General features: G+C 38.2%; 1 protein-coding gene across 1 annotated transcript in view; it reads left to right on the forward strand.

Annotated features, from left to right (window-relative positions):
• vipr1b (vasoactive intestinal peptide receptor 1b) overlaps positions 1-19,397 on the forward strand; it is a 31,264-nt gene extending 11,867 nt beyond the window's left edge. Inside the window, exons 4-13 of the mRNA XM_020602303.1 lie at positions 2,099-2,199; positions 7,801-7,898; positions 8,431-8,563; positions 10,363-10,516; positions 10,669-10,729; positions 10,847-10,919; positions 13,423-13,514; positions 14,115-14,244; positions 14,792-14,833; positions 17,117-19,397. Of these exons, the coding sequence (XP_020457959.1) occupies positions 2,099-2,199; positions 7,801-7,898; positions 8,431-8,563; positions 10,363-10,516; positions 10,669-10,729; positions 10,847-10,919; positions 13,423-13,514; positions 14,115-14,244; positions 14,792-14,833; positions 17,117-17,308 (1,076 nt within the window). The 3' untranslated portion in view covers positions 17,309-19,397. The remainder of the gene's footprint in view (positions 1-2,098; positions 2,200-7,800; positions 7,899-8,430; positions 8,564-10,362; positions 10,517-10,668; positions 10,730-10,846; positions 10,920-13,422; positions 13,515-14,114; positions 14,245-14,791; positions 14,834-17,116) is intronic.
• Positions 19,398-19,409: the final 12 nt, after the last annotated feature.

The raw sequence follows: 19,409 nt of genomic DNA on the forward strand, positions 1-19,409 counted from the left end.
GGAATGCACTGAGTTTTATTTGACTGACTTAGTTGTGGAAAGACGTGTTGTCTCAGGTGACCATGACCTGACTAATTCTGTGCAAATGGCTCTGCTCTGCACTGAGGCCAGCAGCAGCTCCAATTATTTTTTATTTTGTCAGCCACAATGGCTGCTTGCATCAGGACCTGCGTCATTCAGGACATCATCCTGGATGTGAGTGTTTTAAACATTATGCTTGACTTCATGGTTTGGTCACAAGGATTATTAAGGAATAAGTGTGCTACAATAGTTGACATTGCCAGTAAAACAGTAATAAACACATAGTGTGTCTGCTTTAAACACAGAAACTATCCTTAGTAGCCACTTTAGAAAAAAAATATTGCCAAAATGTCATTATTGGATTTTTTATTATCTAAATTATCAAAGCTTGGTTCAGACTCTACTGTGAGTCAGAGTTGTAAGAAGCCAGCAGCACAGAGCGCTGAAAAGAGGTAGGGTCATGCTGCTGCGCAAGTGAAGACAAAGAATTAGCTTTTATTTTATGGTGGACAGAGGCAAGGCCTTTGCATTCTGTACACCTGTGAAATGATTAATTCTGTTAAAATGACTTGTCTGTCTATGAAACAACCTTGAGATCGGGTGAAGCTGCTTTGCTTTCAGGTGCTTTTCTGTCCTTCCACTTCCTACCTCTTTTCCTTCATTCTCTACTGTTCTGCAATGCAGCAATAAATCTGCTGAAAAGAGTGAAAGCATACCACTCAGACTATAAATGATTACTGAGTCCAGGAACCCGAAAAAATGACTGCACATCTACTTTAGTTCATGTGTTTTAATCAGGATCCAAAGCTTCCTACAGCACCACTGCCAAAAACTTCAGAAAAACTTTTGGTGTGCTTGGTGTGTGATTATACATGTATGTATGTATCTTTGTGAGGACCAGTGGCTGACACTGACACCTTCAAACTGCTGTTTGAGGATTAAGACATCGGTTTAGGGTTCAGGCTAGACTCAGGTTTAGGTTGGGAGTAGGGTGAGGGGGAATGGACTGAGGGTAAGTAAGAGAAAATAGAGTATAATGGATAAATATAATTTAATAAAATGGTATGGGTCTCAAATACAATACGGAAAATCTGACATTTTAATCACATCATGTTTCTTTGACAGAGCAGCATTCCTAGATACCAAGTGTCTGCTGCGCATGCTTTCCTTCTCAGCTGGTTGACTGCATATGTTAACATTTGGTTATAATTGGATTCATTTACATGCAGAACCTGGCTGGTGGTCACAATGTGGTTAAGGTCTTGTTTGGGTTAAGCTGTGTACATTAACCTTTAATCCTCCCACTAATGAATAATACACGAATACCTCCCATGAATAACCTATATCTGCTATTTCTTGTGCATTTTTTACACAGCATTTGACCTGCAATTAAGTACAAAAAGTATTTATTTGACAGAGAAATAGCAGGCTATCTCTAATGTAGTGCTATGGTGTTTTAAAAGCCGTGGCATATAGACATGCTTTGACAACAGAGGTATAGGAAGTGTGGAACAATCCACAAAAGAAGCACAAGACATCCATCAAGCTGACAACAAAAATAACTACAGTCAGAGGCACAAGCACTTATATATGTATGTAAGTGTGTGTGTGTGTGTCTATTTTGTTCATCAACCAGGAGTTGTTCCTTTAGGTCTGTTATTACCTTAGTGAAGAGTCATGAACAGTCCTTAATAAAGGTGTTCCTCTGTAAATTATAGATACAGTACTGTATATACAGTAAAGGACTTCAGCCAAACAACAGGTCATCTCAGAACAGCTTCTATACATAAAATCTTACCAAAGCGCAAGTGCCCCTCCAAATAAACAGTGTCTTCTCCAACAAAACGAGTCTTATTAATTGAAATTGATTCAATGACTGGGTAGGAGAACATTTTCTATTTGCTTGCAGTGACCCAACAGACCAGTATTAATATGGTTTGTGGACTTACCTCCTGTTTTGTGATTTTATTTTTGTTAGACTTCCTGTCCTATGTCACCTCACCTGCCCTCGGTGAGCAGGTAAGGGAGAAATCTGCTGCCTGGGAGGCTGTGACCACTTTGTTTTCTCCATCAACAGGTAATCTCTCCAAAACCTGCACAGCAGATGGCTGGACCGAGATGGAAGCTGTTGACGTTGCCGTCATCTGTGGCTACAACCTCAACGGCACTAGTGATGATGTGAGTAAACTGCTACCGTCTATAAGAAGCAGCAGAATGGGCCAATAGTGAATGAACTGAGCAGCACAGTAGGAAACCATCTCAGCAGCCGGTGAGCAGGAAATAAAACCGAACATCTTTCCTTCTCTCTGTGGGTGGTGGTGGGTCTCAAGAATATGGTTGTATTGATTATTGATTTCTCAACTCGTGTTTTTCTGAGCCATCACTCAGGCTTTTTTTTATGGCATTTCAATTGCCTTAAGTGAGTCTGTTAACAGTTAAACAGTTAAAATGACTGAATGCACAATAAAGCACGTAAAAATACTTTGTAAAGTGATGTAGTCTAAAATATTATGCTCTTGGTGGATAAATGTCAAGTTACTGTAAAGAACTGGGCTTTATTCATGGAATACTTAGACAATTCATTTAATCACTTTAATCATGAGAGTTGATTATTACTCTTGTGTGTGCTTGTACAACAGACTGGGAGCAAAAAGGCAGTTAGCTTAGCCTAGTTTCATGTAAAGAAGCAGGGGCAAGCAGCTAGCCTGGCTCCGTCCAAATCTCAAAACTGCAGTACCAGCATTTCTAAAGCTCGGTAATTCACATAGTATGTTATATTGCTTAATTTGTACACAAACATAAATGTAAAAATTACAGTTTGCACTTTTAGTGGGAGTTGCAATATGTAACCTATGTCTTTGCAGTATCTTCACAGGCTGCCTGTTCATTAAGAGAAAGTTATTGCATGTAACATGTTTGTGTAGGAATTAAGCAAAGTATTAGTATTATGTTGATTACTAAGCTTTGGAGATGATGGTTGTAAAGTGTTTTGTTTGTTTTCCCCTGCTCAATGCAAGGCTCTGCTTATTGCCTGTTGGCTGGGCACTAGCTTCCCTCATAGCTGAGGGAACATTTTGGGAAGGGAAGCAACATTTTTCAACTTCTTGTGCAGACTTTTTTGGGCAGACTGACATTGATTTCTCACGAGATGAAAGGCCCACTGGATCTAAATGTGTACTATGTTAAGATAATACTATGGAAGAAGGTCAGGGACACTGTAAAAAATTTTAATTATTTTTTCACATTTATTTTAGCTTTTGTTGTTCAAAGAACTCAAAATTCTGTTTGCTTTGCTAGGCAGCATCTATCCAAACAAAGGGATTTACAAGGCTGCCAGGTAGTTTATTAAAAGTTTTAAGAGGGAGACAAATTTCAGTGGCTGTCAATCTCAACAACAGAGAAAAGCAATGTGTGATTCAAAATATTATTAAAACTGTCTGTCCAGTGGAGATAACATTACTCAGCCTCCCCCCTCTGTCAGACAGGTTGTCTCTCTCTGACCCTCAATCCTACCCATACATCACATTTCTTTTCTGTGTACTGTAAACCCTCCTACCATGGACATGTCTGCACTGACAGATGCTATTTGTTGTTACAGGTTTTGTCTCCTTTCTCATTTACAGGCATATCATATGCAAATTTCAAAAAGAGTGAAATATTTTATTAATATCTAAACCTTCATGACCTCAAAAGCAAAATACTCGCTACAAGAATGCATGAAAATTAATATAGAGGAAAATCAACCTCCATCTTTCTCTGAATGCATCTGAAGCACAACACACTTGATTCTCATCGACAAGGCCGGGTCACTTAGTAATTCCTGCTTCTGTAATGAGGTTTTATGAGTCATATTAGAGGTTATTCATGTTGCCTTCAAGTGTAGGAAGGGAATAAATACATCAAATGATAATATTATTTAGTTTTAGTCTAGAACTAATATTGTCTCTGTTGACAAAGGTAGAGCAGGATAAAAAGCGGAGGTGCAGCGTAGGGTGGTAAAAGCTTTCTTGTTGGGTGCTCAGTCATTAGTATGCTGCATAGGAAGTCAGGAGGGACCTGGCTGCTGACACAATCTAAAAAGGAATTTGTGTTTCTGCATCCACAGGATGCAAAGCCCTTGATCTCATTTTCATCAAGCATATATATATGGTGCTGTGGCAGTAACATTGTGAATGTCCATGTACTGAAGCCAGTACTTTCTAAAATCCAGTATGCTTTTATGGTATATGACAGCCATTAGCCTATACAACAGTAGATCTAACTGTACTGGTTCTTATCAGTAAGGTAAATACTGTGGTTCAGGAGTGTGATAGTGAACTGTGTCCACTGTTGGGCATAGCAGTGGAATTGGCCTACTGTCCGATTACAATTATTTTACACTACCAGTGGTGAAAGAAGTATTCGGATCCTTTGCTTAAGTAAAAGTATAGCAATACCACAGTGTAAAAATATTCTGCAAGTAAAATTACTGCATTCAAATTAAGTAAAAGCATCAAAATATACTTGAAGTACCAAAAGTACTCATTATGCAGAATGGCATATTTAGCATTAATGTATCATCAGACTATAATGTATTATTGTCACATTTAATGTTGCAGCTAGTAAAGGAGGAGCTAGTTTTAACTAGCTTATTATGCTTATAATATGAAGCATCGCTGGGTAGCGATGTTACCCAGCAATTCATTTTCTCCCCAGAGATCAATAAATTATGAACATGCTATATTATCCTTATTAATCTGATTCTGTTGTGGTCTGTGGACTTGCTTCCTGTTTTGTGCTTTTATTTTGGTTAGACTTCCTGTCCTGTATCACCTCTTCTGCCCCAGCTTTACCCCGGTTCCTATTCACCATTCATTGTCTCCACCTGTCACCTATTAACCTCCTGGTCTCCTGTCTATATATCGTCCTCCCTTCCGTTCTCCATGCCTCATGGCCTCATCATCCGTCTCTCTGCGTACCACACCCTGCCTCTCCGCTTTGTAAGTTTTTGTATCAGTTGCCTTGGTTACATTTGGACTGTTCCTTTGAGTAGTGATGGCCGATGAGGCTTAAGTTGAAGCTTCGACACAGTGTTCACACAAATGGTTCATTACTCGAGGCCTCAATGACACAGTGCTCCAGTAGGACATCTAGTGGTCAAGAAAGTGAAGTACAGTCAAGACGTGTCACTTATTGGTTCATGGATTGTTTGGGATTTGATTCATCATGCACATTCCTGTTCGACTACACTACATGGTTGAATGGTTTCAAGCTGACACAATAAAATATAAAATAAACATCAACGCATGTTGAAGACCATGTTTCTTATGTGGCATGTTTGAGTGTAACCCAAGATACTCCTCACTTATATTTTGTGTTATGAAACATTTAAATGGTGCTACTACATTCATGAGATGTGGTCTACAAATTCAGACAGATGTCATTTTCCCATGGGACTGGTGCAAACACAGATTACAGTATGGACTTTGGCAAAGTTTGTTTTGAGGTTCATTGGTAAAGAGGTTCATGGGTATGTGGGTAAAGAGGGTGTGGTTGAAGAACAGGGCGGTGGTGTGTGCTTGTGTAACTGTTTGAGTTTTTATTGAGAAATAACAGTATATCCACAGTTTTCAGACACAAGCGGTTTCTCCTTTTACAGACTATTTCCCCAGCCTTAGAAAAAACCCGTTCACATGGCACAGATGAGGCTGGGGTACACAGGAAATGTTTGGATAATTCATAGAGGTTTGGGTAACTATATATGCAATATATCTATATATATCTTATCTATATATGTAATATATCTATATTTTATCTATATCTAACGTTATTTAGGACTATCTATGTAACAATATCTATCTAGTCTTATCTAACTATGTAACTATTTTATCTATTTCTTTATGTAACTTACTATCTATCTATTGATCTGTCTCTCTATCTACACTGATTCTCCACTAAATACACAATCTGCTACAACACTACTAACTCTCAAAGCAACAAACCAACCTACTCTGCAAAGACAGATTCAAATGAAGGCCACTAAATAGGGATAGCCTATCTCTGAACACACTCGATCCAAAGGGATTCACGTAACAAACTGAACCACTCAGCTGATTCACCTGACGTCCGACGAACCCAACTGCTTCAGACATCACTCAAGTGATTCAAACGTCACTAGTCACATGACCGAAACACGCCTAGGCACAGTGGTTCGAAACAATTGCTTTATGAGCTACCACGCATGTGTCGGAGCCTTGGGTGTCATAGGGCCATTACTACCTTTGAGTTCTTCTTGTCTGAAAGATTCTTGGTTAGTTCTCCGGGCTTGTTTTAGTTATTTAGAGTTCGTTTCATGTAGCTTCCTGATGTTCTGTTTAGATATTAGTTTTGTACCTGTATAGTGAAGTCCTGTCAGGTTGAGCATCTGTTTACCCCTTTGTTCCTCTTCATTTATATTAAACTGGATAAACACTAGACTCTAGACTGTCTCTGTATTTTGGGTCCTTCCTTGCCTGAAATGTGACAGTTTCTGAAATGTAACTAGTAACTAAAGTTCTAAAATAAATGTAGTGGAGTAAAAAGTACAATATTTGTCTTTAAAGTGTAGTAAAGTAGAAGTATGAGGATCACAAATTGAAAATACTCAAAGTACAATTACCTCAAAATTGTACTTAAGTACAGTGCTTGGTTACCTTCCACCACTGTACATTACATTTATTTGATTTCATGGAGAATAAGAAGGAGGCAGCCCTGGCCATGTCCCACACGAGACCAGCTGGTCAACATCTATCATAATCCCAGTGAGAACAATCTTAACTTGGTCTTTAATTCACCGCTGGTGAAATCTGGTGTCAGAATTTACATATATTTGCTGCTGCTAGTTCATCTGAAGATTAAGTTGAATACAAACTAAGCACATGTTTCATTGGGCAGCATTGAGAAACGCCTCAATTATCTTCTTCTGGAAATGTTGCTTTGATATGAATCAGAGTTCTCTGGTCTCTGATGGGCTGTTTTTGTGGAACATTTGAAACTGCATAGAGGTGAAGCTGAGTGTACACAAACTGAGATGTTACAACAGTGCAGGGCTACACATGCACAAAGAGCAGCAATTAGAGAGCAAAGGAGAAATGCTGAACACAGGGGTTAGCATGCTTTTATATAGATAATGGCAAAGATGCAAATACATCTTTGTGCACAGATTAAATTTGTTTGCTCAAACTAAATTATTTTTTGCATAAAATTCTCATATGTCCCGTTGTGCACTCAGGAATGAGGCACAAACATAACGGCATAGTTGTGGATATTTTAATCATACCACAAAATTTTCATCAGCAGATACAGCTAACACTTTAAGGGTGTCTCCTTTAAAAGTCTTCTTTAAAGTGATTTTGAGCAGCTTGTGATCATTTCTGTACCATTTAGGTAGTTTTCCATATAAAGCTTGGCTATACTTAAATGAACCAGCTCCTCTCCTCCTCTGGTTATGAGTGAGATTGACAGAGCACAGAATTCAATAGCCTTGATTCACAGTGATATGAAACAAAACCAAATGACATTTAAGTTTAATGCAACTAGGCTGAAACTTTTTCATTTTTAAAAGTTATTTTTGATTAAACTCCTAAAAAATTACACACCAAGACTATATCACTGAGCTGTCACACTGAGTATAACATTACCTTATTGTAACAATAGTTTCCCTAGTTATACTAACACAATAGTATAACAAAGGCACTGGGATCTGTGTCAGTCAAATCTGGTAGTAGATGACTTGTACTGATGCAGTTTTCTTGTCTGCAGGGAAAGTTTTTCTTGCAAGTGAAGATTGGCTATACTATTGGTCACAGTGTTTCCCTAATCTCTCTCACAATGGCCATTGTGATTCTCTGCATCTTCAGGTAAGCAGAAGAACAGTTTTTTGCTCCAGCTGAAAACAAGAATGTAATAAATTATTAGCTTGCATCGAGGATGAACTTTGGATGACTGACATAATGTTAACAAGCTCTCCTGGCTATGACAGATGAAACTTCAATTATTTCCAAGGGGCCGTTCAGCGATTGAGCACATGGCGCATCACAGCTAAACATGTCCCTGCCCTGGGAACAAGCACTGTCAGCATAAACAAATAGACTAATGGGAGCCTGGATACAATCACCCATCTTTCTGCCTTATACTCAGAAATGGATGCTTTCAAATGTTTGATTAGCCATTGTGAAATAAAGTATAGCTCTTCTGTCTGGCATATGAAAAGTGTTCAATGTGCTCCAAAGCAGCCACAGGAGCTTAATTATGAGTTAATTCAGTTTGTGATTTGTTGCCATTTTAAGTTGTTAATCCAGTGGCACTGGATAATAAGCACGAAGACCCTCTTTATCAAATTTAGGTGTGTGCCGTCTCTTTGTTCTGATCTGTATTCTCTCTGTGTCCTAGGAAGCTCCACTGCACAAGGAACTACATCCACATGCATCTATTTGTGTCATTTATCCTAAAGGCCATTGCTGTGTTCATCAAGGATGTGGTCCTCTACGAAGTAGGGGAGGTGGACAGCTGCTCCCTAGGCTCGGTGAGTTAACGGCCTAACTATGTCTGTTTGCTGTGGGTGTTGGGATTCCTGGTGTTCTTAAACCTTAGTCAAACTCTTTTAGTAATTCTTGAATGGATATTGATCATGTAAATAAAGTCCAATAGCCAGATGATCTCTGTGCTTCCTCAGAGGTCTGCCCTGTTGACCACAGAAACATGATGTGAATATTTTGAATCCACTTGCAATGTGTGTACCTGACTGGCATCCTTAGATGTTTTGATTTAAGTTTGTTTTTACCTCTTTACTACCAAAATAACAAACGTTACTGCTTTATTGCTAAACAACTAAAATAACATCACACAGTAGTCAAAGATGTTCATTTCAAGGCTCACGGCTACTCTTAAGTAATAAGAGGCTTGGACTTTCATCGAGCCACAATGCTTGGACGTCTTCCTGCTATCACCAGCCCACCACATACCACTGAGGCCACAGTTAGGGCTGCTTACATGAGGTTTATGTTGCATAATGTGGCCACATGACAAGAGGAGCTTCAGAGTGCAGTGTGTTAATGGAACTGCTGGGTTGACAGGGGCCATCTGCTGTCTTTGGGTGGCTGAAAAAGACATTATAGGGACAGGTTTGGTGGTAGAGGGCTCATCATGACCCCAGCATACCTTCCATTACAACTGTTAGCTCAGTTTTACTGTCACTCTGTGTGTTGTACTTGCTACATAGTGAGGACCATGAAAAGTTTTTAACCAACAGAATGAGGACATTTTTGGGAAGTGATAAGATTTTAGTCAGTCCTCACCACTTCAAATGTTTTTTGAGGACCGAGACTTTATTTCTAACAACTTTTTGACCCTATAAAGAATGAAAATACACTAAGGATAAGAAAGAAGTTTTAATTATAGGTTCGAGGGCAGAGAGAGAGAAAAAGACAGAGGCCACAAACGTAAATTCTCTAGGACTGACCCCAAACCAACAGGCCTTAAACCTTGTACTTTAAGGTTTATGTGGAGTTTGTCTCCAAATCTACATTATCATCACAAATATCAGTGCAGTGCCGCCATTTCTCTTTCTGAGTGACACAGACTAAAGCAGACTGGACAGCTGAGTGTTCTCCTCTTTGATCTACCCATAAAAGTTGGAAATCAGTTGCACTTGTTTCAAAACTCTGCCGAGTGCTGACCAGGATCAGAAGGAGAGAGCACATTACAGCTGTTTTAAATTCTTTACCTTGGTTGCCTGTAGGTTTCTGTATTTATTTTAAAATTGGTTTTTAAAGTACATCATGGTCCTGTACCAACCTCTTTGACATGCTTCCAGTGTATAAACCAGGATGGCCTTTTGCATGAATATTAAAAGATACCTTGATAATTTTCAAAAGTCTGGTTTCTTTTGTCTCACATTGTAAAATCAAACATCTTTCAGTCTTTTTGTTGTTCCAAAGTGCAGGAGAAAAACTTTTGGTGTGGCAGCTTTTAGTTCAAGTCTGAGCCACTGCAGCAGTTGAGCAGCTCAAAGTGCTGATGTTTTAAACCAAACTTAAAATCTGCCTCTTTAGTTTGACTTTTCATCTGAATATTTTATAGCTGTTATTTATCCCATTTATGTTATTGCATTTACAATGTATATTTAAATGTTTCATTTCATCTTGTATATTTAATTTTTTATTCTTCTATATTTTATATTTTGTTGTGTGCATTAGTCTTATTATGCCTCTATGCCAGTGATAGTATTGAGTGACTGCAACATCTTATTTACAATCTACAAGTGATCAGACACTGAACAGAGAGAAGATCATTGTGTGATTTATCTTTGTGTTTTGTGTCCAGGTTGGCTGCAAAGCAGTGATTGTGTTCTTCCAGTACTGTATAATGGCCAGCTTCTTCTGGCTGCTGGTGGAAGGCCTTTATCTTCACGCGTTATTGGCTGTCTCTTTCTTTTCTGAGAGGAAGTACTTCTGGGCTTACATTCTGATTGGCTGGGGTGAGAGCGTCTTCCTTTTGGTGCTGTTAGCTGCTCTCCTGGTGTCTGTCTCTGAATGTCGGCTAAAGATGAATTACACCTTGTGACCCTTAATGACGGAAGACAAAAAATAACTTGGGTGTACACTTTCATATCATTTTTTATGTTGCCAGGAGGTCCAATAATTTTCATCACAGCCTGGAGCTTTGCTAAAGCCTATTTTAATGATGTGGGGTAAGGAAATTATCAGGATCTTGCTAGACCAGGACCCAGCATAACCAGTATAAAACCCAGTTTAAACTCGGTATAAAATCTACACCTTGCACATGAATATTTGTAATGTTTTTCCAGGTGCTGGGATATAATTGAGAACACTGATGTGTTCTGGTGGATCATTAAAGCCCCCATTTTGGCATCAATCCTGGTAGGTTTACAAACCCACACACTTCATTACATCATTTCTGCATCTTGAGCTCTTAAGATTTAACAAAAACTAAAATACTTATTAAACTAATTTAAGAAAAAGTGTCAGTTATCAGTCCACATCAGACTTTTAGTGTGGTGAAGGGGAGTACTTTTGACCTCAATCATCATACAGTACATCTTTATGTACTGTATGTCAACACAACTGATGTTGTATGACCTCAGAGTTGACGTTTCACTTTGCAGAGGTGGCAGGGTATTCTCCAGCAAATAGTTTTTCTTGACTGACTATCATCTACTTTATTTTGCAACCTCACCGTGGCTGATTTTTTTTTTCATTTGCATTCTGAACACAGTATCAGCATCTGTCTGTTGGCAGATACATGCAGAGAGGCTAAACAGATGCTGATAGGTCTGCGCTTTTTTTTTTTTTTTTGTAGAACAGATAGTTGTATAAGAAGATCGATAGCATTTTCTTCTTATTAGTTGAGTTTAACATAATGACAGAGGGGAAAACTTGACCTTTGTTTGCCAAGAAATAGCACATAAACCTTTACTGCTTGTATCTGGATTAAACAAAGTACTCTGCTCAATGACCTTTAGAGGTAATATTGGTACCATGGGAGAGTGTATGAACCAGGAAAGCTGCTTCTCCTCTTTACTGTGTTAAGCAAAGCTGACTGCCTGTTGGTAAGCTGCTAAGGTTTTATTCACACAGTTTCATCAGATCTTCATCAGGGTGGTATCACAAGGCTGTGTCCAGCTTCTTTATATAGAATCATGTGATCAGTCTGTCAGACTAGATGCTATGCATTTGGATCATTCTTTCAAAAACAAGTTATTAATTCCTGTTACAAAGTTTAAAGGAAACTATTTATCGGTGTACAGCTTATAAATCAATCAGTATGATTATTAAACATTACAATCTTTCTCTTATTTAGAGAAATATTTTATTTAAAATGTCCTTTCATTTCTAAAGTATAAATGTACAAGAAAAAAAAATGACCGCTGTTTACCTCATCACCAACGTCCTGATGATGCTGAACCATCTGACAATCTCCTGTTGTTTGCACTACTGTCACTGACTGTACATGGTTTTGAGTCCCAGCTTAGTGGCTGTACCGTTTAGATTCCTAATTACGTCAATCCGGTTCTTAGTCTATTAGTCTATTCTACTTTAGTTCCTAAATGTTATGGCACCCAATATTCGGTGAGAGAGAAATGGTATTTCGATTTTCTGTATGTCCTGCACATATGGTGAATTGGCAATAAAGTCCTTGAACCTTACATTTCACCTTGTTTGCCAATAGTTTTGTTACCTGTGAATCAAATTGTAATTTTTATACTTTTAAAATGTAAGGACATTTTAGAGGAAATATTTTTCTAAATAAGGAACAGTATACATTGTACTTATAATGGATTTATATGATGTACACATATAATTGTAATGACTGGATTAATGTTTGTAAAAATAATGATCCAGAAACTGATTTGATGATTGTATATGAGGAGGCTGGACACGACTGTAGGACACCACCCCGATGAAGGCCTGATAACATTTCTTGGATAAAAGTTTGAAATATGAGAAGAGCTGTGTGACAGGTTTTGAGGCTGATGGACTCTTTGAAACCCGCACTGGTCTGCACCTCACTCTCAAAAGGAAAGAAAATATTGAGCTACTAAGGTTTGACATCATGGGAAATATAGCTCACTCTCCTGTGTGACTTAAGATTAATACCACAACCAGTGGTTCAATTTATCTGTGAGCTGTTTGTGTGTGTGTGTGTGTGTGTGTCTGTCTGTACTTGTATGGCTACACAATGTAATGAACAGTTTTAGTTTTAGAACACAGGAGGGAAGACATTCTGGGAAGTGAAGAGATTTCTGACATGCCTTCACAGCTATCAGTCGTTTACTCTAAAGCTCAGTAAAGAGTAGAATGTATTTCCCAAAGCATCAAATGACTACCTGATATTCAGTGTTTGCACCACCCAGTTTGAAAAAAAAAGATAGTATGGTGTGCAGAAAGTAAAGTCTTTAACATCAAATTCTCATCCTTTACTGATGCTTGCTGATGTCTATCTGCTTTTCAGTTGTCTTGAGTCTAATTAGGATCAGAAGCCTGGGCATGAGATCCTTCTGTCTGTCTGCAGAAGCTGAGTGATGTTTGAGTGCATCATAATGCGTGTGATGTCAGTGGTTCAGAGGAACAGCCCAAATTAACAATTTAGAAATGTTTGTGTTCCCACAGGGCACCAGCACGATCCAATCATTGTGAGATTAAATTCAGCCAGCTCCTATTTCTCAAACATTTCTCCATTAGATAACACACTGAAAATGTCTACAGGAGAAGTAGTAATTTTCCTGAGAGCAAGTTTTATCTATATAGGAAAAACAGTTTTCTGATGCATATTTCATGAACCACCAGCACAATACCACATTTACTTTTGTACACTACATATACACTATGCTGTCCTCTCACTACACTCGTATTTTCTCCACAGATGAACTTTATTCTCTTCATTTGCATCATTCGAATACTACGCCAGAAGATCAATTGCCCTGATATTGGAAGAAATGAGTCCAACCAGTACTTGTGAGTACAATTTTACACTTTTTTTTTAACACTGTTCATTTGTAATATTCCTTAGCTAAAATAAATGAAATGTTTTCAATCATTCAGAGGATGTTGGGGAGTTTGCTACAGTTTCTATGCTCAGTCTGTTAACTGTATAAACAAATAATTTTTCAAATAAGCAAAGAAAGTGGAAATAAAATAATGCAAATCTTAATATTGTAGGCACAAATGATGCTGTAAATTAATTTTTTTCTGTTTCTTTAAGTGTGAGTTAGTCTTCTGATCAGGGATGACAAATCCTCTTGGAACCTCAGCATATGATGCTCGGTATACTGTTTTCACCCCCTGGCAGCTGCTTTACACAGACATAGTGCTATGTGTTTAAATGATTTTTTTCCTGTGATGGAGAGCATCTCATAACCTACCCATAATGCATGCGCTATTTTCCCACTGACACTTTTAATGGTGCATTTTTCCATCCTCTGGTCCTCTGAGCTGAAATGTAAAATGAAAAGTACTCTGGAGTTGCATTTCATTATTGGCATATGAAGAGACAGACTGAAAATCAGTTTCACTGGGTGGATGTATTTCAATCTGGTTTTTACTTTGTCATTTCAGGAGACTGGCGAAATCAACGCTGCTTTTGATTCCTCTGTTTGGGATCAATTTCATTGTGTTTGCATTCATCCCAGAGCAAGTCAAGACTGAGCTGCGGCTAGTTTTTGACTTGATTCTGGGGTCATTTCAGGTATGGTATCAACTTTTTAGCAGCAAGTAATTATAAAAAGGGAATTTTACAGTTTTCAAATCATTTTGAATCTTTTTATTTGAATTAAATACCTTAGATCAAAGTCCAAAGTAGTAATTCGGCATTCTGTTACTTGAGTGTGTCTACTGAAGAATCCTTCCCAGAAACTGTGGCAGGTCATCAGCTGCTTTGCAGGCTGATTCATGGCAATGTTACGGTTTTAAGCCCCAAGTGTTATTTCAGTTCATCACATAATGAAGAATGATGGAGAATGCAGCCAGACAGCACAGCTGCATTACAGACTGCCTTGAAACCAAGGAAACATTTCCAGCACATTCCTCCGTCATTCTTTTTCTTCCTCCTTCTCATTATCACTATAAACTAGCCATTGCACAATATGCAATGTTTTTGTCGGTGTGAGCCAATTTGTCTAATGAATGCCACACATATAATTTTTTGATTTGGCAAATAGTTGTAAAGACAAAATAAGCAAATTTAACTGGAAAATTTGCCATGACACATTTTCTCATCTCTTTTTTCTGTTTAGGGCTTTGTGGTCGCAGTCCTTTATTGCTTCCTGAATGGAGAGGTGGGTTCTCATAGTGATGTAAACACTTGTATATTGTATTTACACAGTGTTTCAACCTTAAGATTTCCAGGGAAAGATGGACCACAGTGCCGCAGTGATTCTCAGAAAATGTAGTTTATCAGTAGTGCCTCTGTGGCTCCCTCAGTGCATCATTTACATTCACACACAGTCCTGAAAGGTGGATGGAGCTGAGAGTATGAGTCACCAGCGCTGGGTGCTCCAGCCTTCTCTCTTCCCTTGGACCTCCTTGCGGCATATTTTCTGCCTGGGGGGTGGGGGGCTGTAAAAGGCACAGCCTTTTTGGCAGGGAGCTGTTCAGTGATGTCTGCAGAGACTCTTTGTGGGCAGATTAGTTATGTTCCCAGTGCTGAGCCAGATTGAATCACAGTGATGGGTTGGATGGTGAGGCTTGTCACTATGCTGCCTGAATTTTAAATTATAGGTACAATTTTCAGGTATCCTTTAAGTGCTAGGTCTTGACGGTGTAGTGCATTAGAAGCATATCAAGTCACAACAAAACGTGTGAAATATGAACAAAATATTATTCTAAGAAAAGGAATGACCACTTAATACATCTTTTTTGTGTCCCTAAATATTATGGAAGTGTAATACGTATTTGGTGGAGTCCCCTTTCTGTTTGTGAAATGTACAAGAATGTGACTTGAATATGAAAAAGATCCCATGCAAAGCTTTTGAAATTGGTGTAGATTTGAAGTTGTGCAATTCTATTTAGACAAACATCCAACAAAGTGACTTGACAGAAAATTCTGCTTCACACGTTGTCAGTTCTTCTGATGCTTCCTCTGCTTTCATGTCACGGAAGGTCCCTTTACTTTCTACTTTGTTTCCCTGCCTCTAAAGTGGTATGAACGAAAAGTCATCTTTGTGCAGGAGCTTGTTTTTAATATTCATCCCCTGAGTAGGGAATCTTTCTATTTTCTTTGGATAGTTTTCATATTTATTTTCTAACCTTTATCTTTTCAGCTTTGATTGCTAATGAACAGTCAATTAAAATATTTCAGAAAACTACACAAACCTAACTTATTTAATAGTTTGTGATTTAAACTATAATTTTATTATATGAATTATCAATATAATAGCCTACTTGTAAGTAGGCTACACCAGTGAAAGAAACCAGAGTATGGGGAACAAAGCATTAACAACTAGACAATTATGGTTTTATTTCTTTTCACTTGCTGTTTTTAAAGTTCCCTTAGATTGTGTTACTATTTATCTACTTTCTTTCCCTTTGTATTGTTTGGCATTCATTGTGGACAGCAAAATAAGAATTTCATTGTACGTACAGGGAAACGTGTTTCCTTACATGACAAACACTTTGACTTGACTTGAGGAGTATTTTTACATACTGGGTACCTACATAAGCTGTTGGTATTCTGAGCCGTTAAAATGTGCCTGCATGGACCCGACTTGGCTCAGGACATCTCTAATGAACACGCTGGTATACTCCATAAATTACCATTATTAAGTCCCTCATTCAAAGATTTACACCCTTTTTCTTTGAGTATCCTACCACAAAACAAAATGTCACTACTCTACTGGTGAGTATTTTTAGTTTAGATTCAACTTTGTCATTACACATGTACAAGTCAACGAAATAGTTTAGCACCTAACCAGAAGTGCAATAACAGCAGTGCACAGTGCGCAGTATGTACAGACAGTACTAATTTACCAGTAGATATGTACAATTGATATTTACAGCAAGATATGCAAGGTAATGTACAATATACAACAGACTTTATGGATTTAAATTACCAGTAATGGATAAAGTACAGTAAGGAATTTCAGAATATAACATACACTTGTAATGTTTTTCAGTAATCCCTGCACCAGAGTCTTGGGAGATTTTCCCAAAGCCTTTTTTGTTGCCTTACTGTACACAAATAGTTTTGGTAACATATCACAATGTAAAATATATTGTACCATAACATTCTGTACTGGTTCAGAATAATGAGTAGCTAATACCATTTTTCCCAGACAGTTTTGTTTCTCAGTATTTTCAAAAATACTTTTCTTTAATAGGGAGGTGAACTGTTAGTATCATGGATAAATTACTAAAATGACCTACTGAGCCTGTATAATTTAATAATGTGCAGTTTAAAAACCAGGACTACAGTATAATTGTGAGCCTTAATACTGTATATTTCTCCTCATTTTGCAAATTTCTAAATTCTTCCATTTTGTTGATACCTGGTTCCTATATACAACAAATCCATGTATTAAAAAGTGTTACAAAGACTTTGTCTTTGTTCCAATCCATTGTAGGTCCAAGGAGAGATCAAGAGGAAGTGGCGAAGGTGGCATCTGCAGAGGTACATGGGCTCTGACACCAAATACCAACACCCATCTATTGGCAGCAGCAACAACTTCAGCACCCAGATTAGCATGTTGACACGTTGCAGCCCGAAAACACGTCGGAGTTCTTGCGCCTGTCGCGATGACTTGTCTAGTATATGATTCAAACATACATGATGCCCAAGATATTCTCATCCCAAACAGAGAAGACGCAGCATATATAAGCTATAGCATAAAAAATGGTAACACTTGCTCAGTGACACATACACTCAAGGAGAATGGTTGAGCTCATGGGTTTGACAGGGAAAAAAGAACTGAGTGATGAGATAACAGGAAAGATTTAAAAAACAGCACGACTATCAGCTTCTCAGCAGCTTTTAATCTACATTCTTAAAAAAAAACATGGGTTTAAGTGATAAAGATACAAGTGCTTTACTAGCACAGCTTTTGCACATTTGAAGGAGGGTCATTGAGTTTTTGTCTGTCACGGCTCAGTGCACATGTACAGGTGAATTTGTGAGTCTTATCATTTAGTGACTATTTGCTTTACTTAAAAAGCTTATGATCTGCTGCTATGAGGTTTGTTGCAATGCATGCTTTTAAAAGAAAATCCCCAGTTTGTCATCAAAGTTCCACATTTATTATGCAGCTCAACATTTGCTGATCTTCCATAACTGCCACTGTTGACAAACCTCACAAAAGGCACAAGCATTTAAGCAAAGCTAAAAACCTAGGGCATGGTTAAAAACTAATTGCCTCCTTCCAGTGAGGCAAATCAACCCTGCTTTCCTTAAATACATTCTACAATCATCCAAAATAAAGATTCACCCCCTGGTGGTTGGAAGTGTAAACATAAATGACACTAACTGAAAATGGCTCCTGCATATCATTATGGATAATTTGGTAAATCAAGTTCCCTGGGTGCTCAGACAGTGGGCATTACAAAATGTCAAATATTGATGAGGTGAATCCAGAACTACACCTGCAGACACGCAATCTGATGTAGAGTAATTATGCCCTGATTAAAAGTTACTTAGTGGATTCTTGCAGATCCAACTGGACAAGGCTGGTGCAAAGACAGCCATTACAAGAAAAGGATTAGATTGTGTTTAAAAAGGAAATTTGATTATTTTTATTGCTATAAAGTGTGCAGTGATGTACTGGCAAAGAAAAAGTGGGTGTTCTTGAGCAGTGAACCTAAGTGGTGACTTTCAGGATGTTTTAAACTGTATTTTAGAACAAAACCGTGTGCAACATTTTGTTTCCTTCACTGTATAGGAAAACAGAAAGAAAGGCTGACTGATAACAGGCATGAAACTTTATTTCCTTAAATGTGAAACGAATGAGTCTTCAGACACGATGACCAGTGCGATACTGATTCACAGTGATGGATCTGGAGTACAAATGCCCTTCTCTGCACTATCACTCTCTTAAGAGACTGATTGTCCTTTGCCTTCCCTTTTATGAGTACAGCCACCCCTCTTGTTTTATGCAACCCTGAGCCTGTACAGTTGAAGGTTTTTATTATGTGAGGCAGCCTGGCGGTTCTGTGCTAATCACTGAGTGCCGTTTCAGTGTTTTGAAGAGACACTTTTGGTCTAATCTTCACTGGCTGTCAGGCAGCACAGCAGCTCTGGAGAGGCAATGCCTTTAAACAGTCAGTCCTTGAATGTTTACTTTTACTTGGGAGGAGTCATTTAACGTTGGACATTCAGTATGCAGTGTAAAGTAAAAAGAATTACTGTAGATTCTTGTGCTTTATGTAGTGCATTGTGTAACGGTAATATGTCACTGTAATGGTTGTTTGTTCACATTACTGTAATATGTGGGATTCAATGCCTTGCCAGAAACATGCTCCTGTACAAGCGAGACTATGTAGCAGACTGTTTTATTGTCAAGCATAGTGCAGTAGGCCATACATTGTGATTAATCATAATACAAAGATGTTATAGGGCATGTATAGAGTAGTTTTCTTGTTTTTTTTTGTCTGACTCCTAACTTTTTAATCCATCATTTTAAAAATTAAATTGTCAGCTGACTTGTCAGATTTAAACTTTTCCTTTGGAGGAGTTTGAACCTGACACTTTAGTAGAGACAAGTGGATGACTGGCCCTGTCACCATGATGTTATTGTTCTTCTCAGCTTATAAGATTAGACTTGAAAATCAGGTCCAGCTTTACCAGGAATTAAGACTCACCACAACCTGTTGCTGATTGACAGGGTCAGACCGCCAAAAACATGCTAACAAAAACAACAAACATGC

Source organism: Monopterus albus, unplaced genomic scaffold, assembly GCF_001952655.1.
Source record: "Monopterus albus unplaced genomic scaffold, M_albus_1.0 scaffold55.1, whole genome shotgun sequence".
NCBI lineage: Eukaryota > Metazoa > Chordata > Actinopteri > Synbranchiformes > Synbranchidae > Monopterus > Monopterus albus.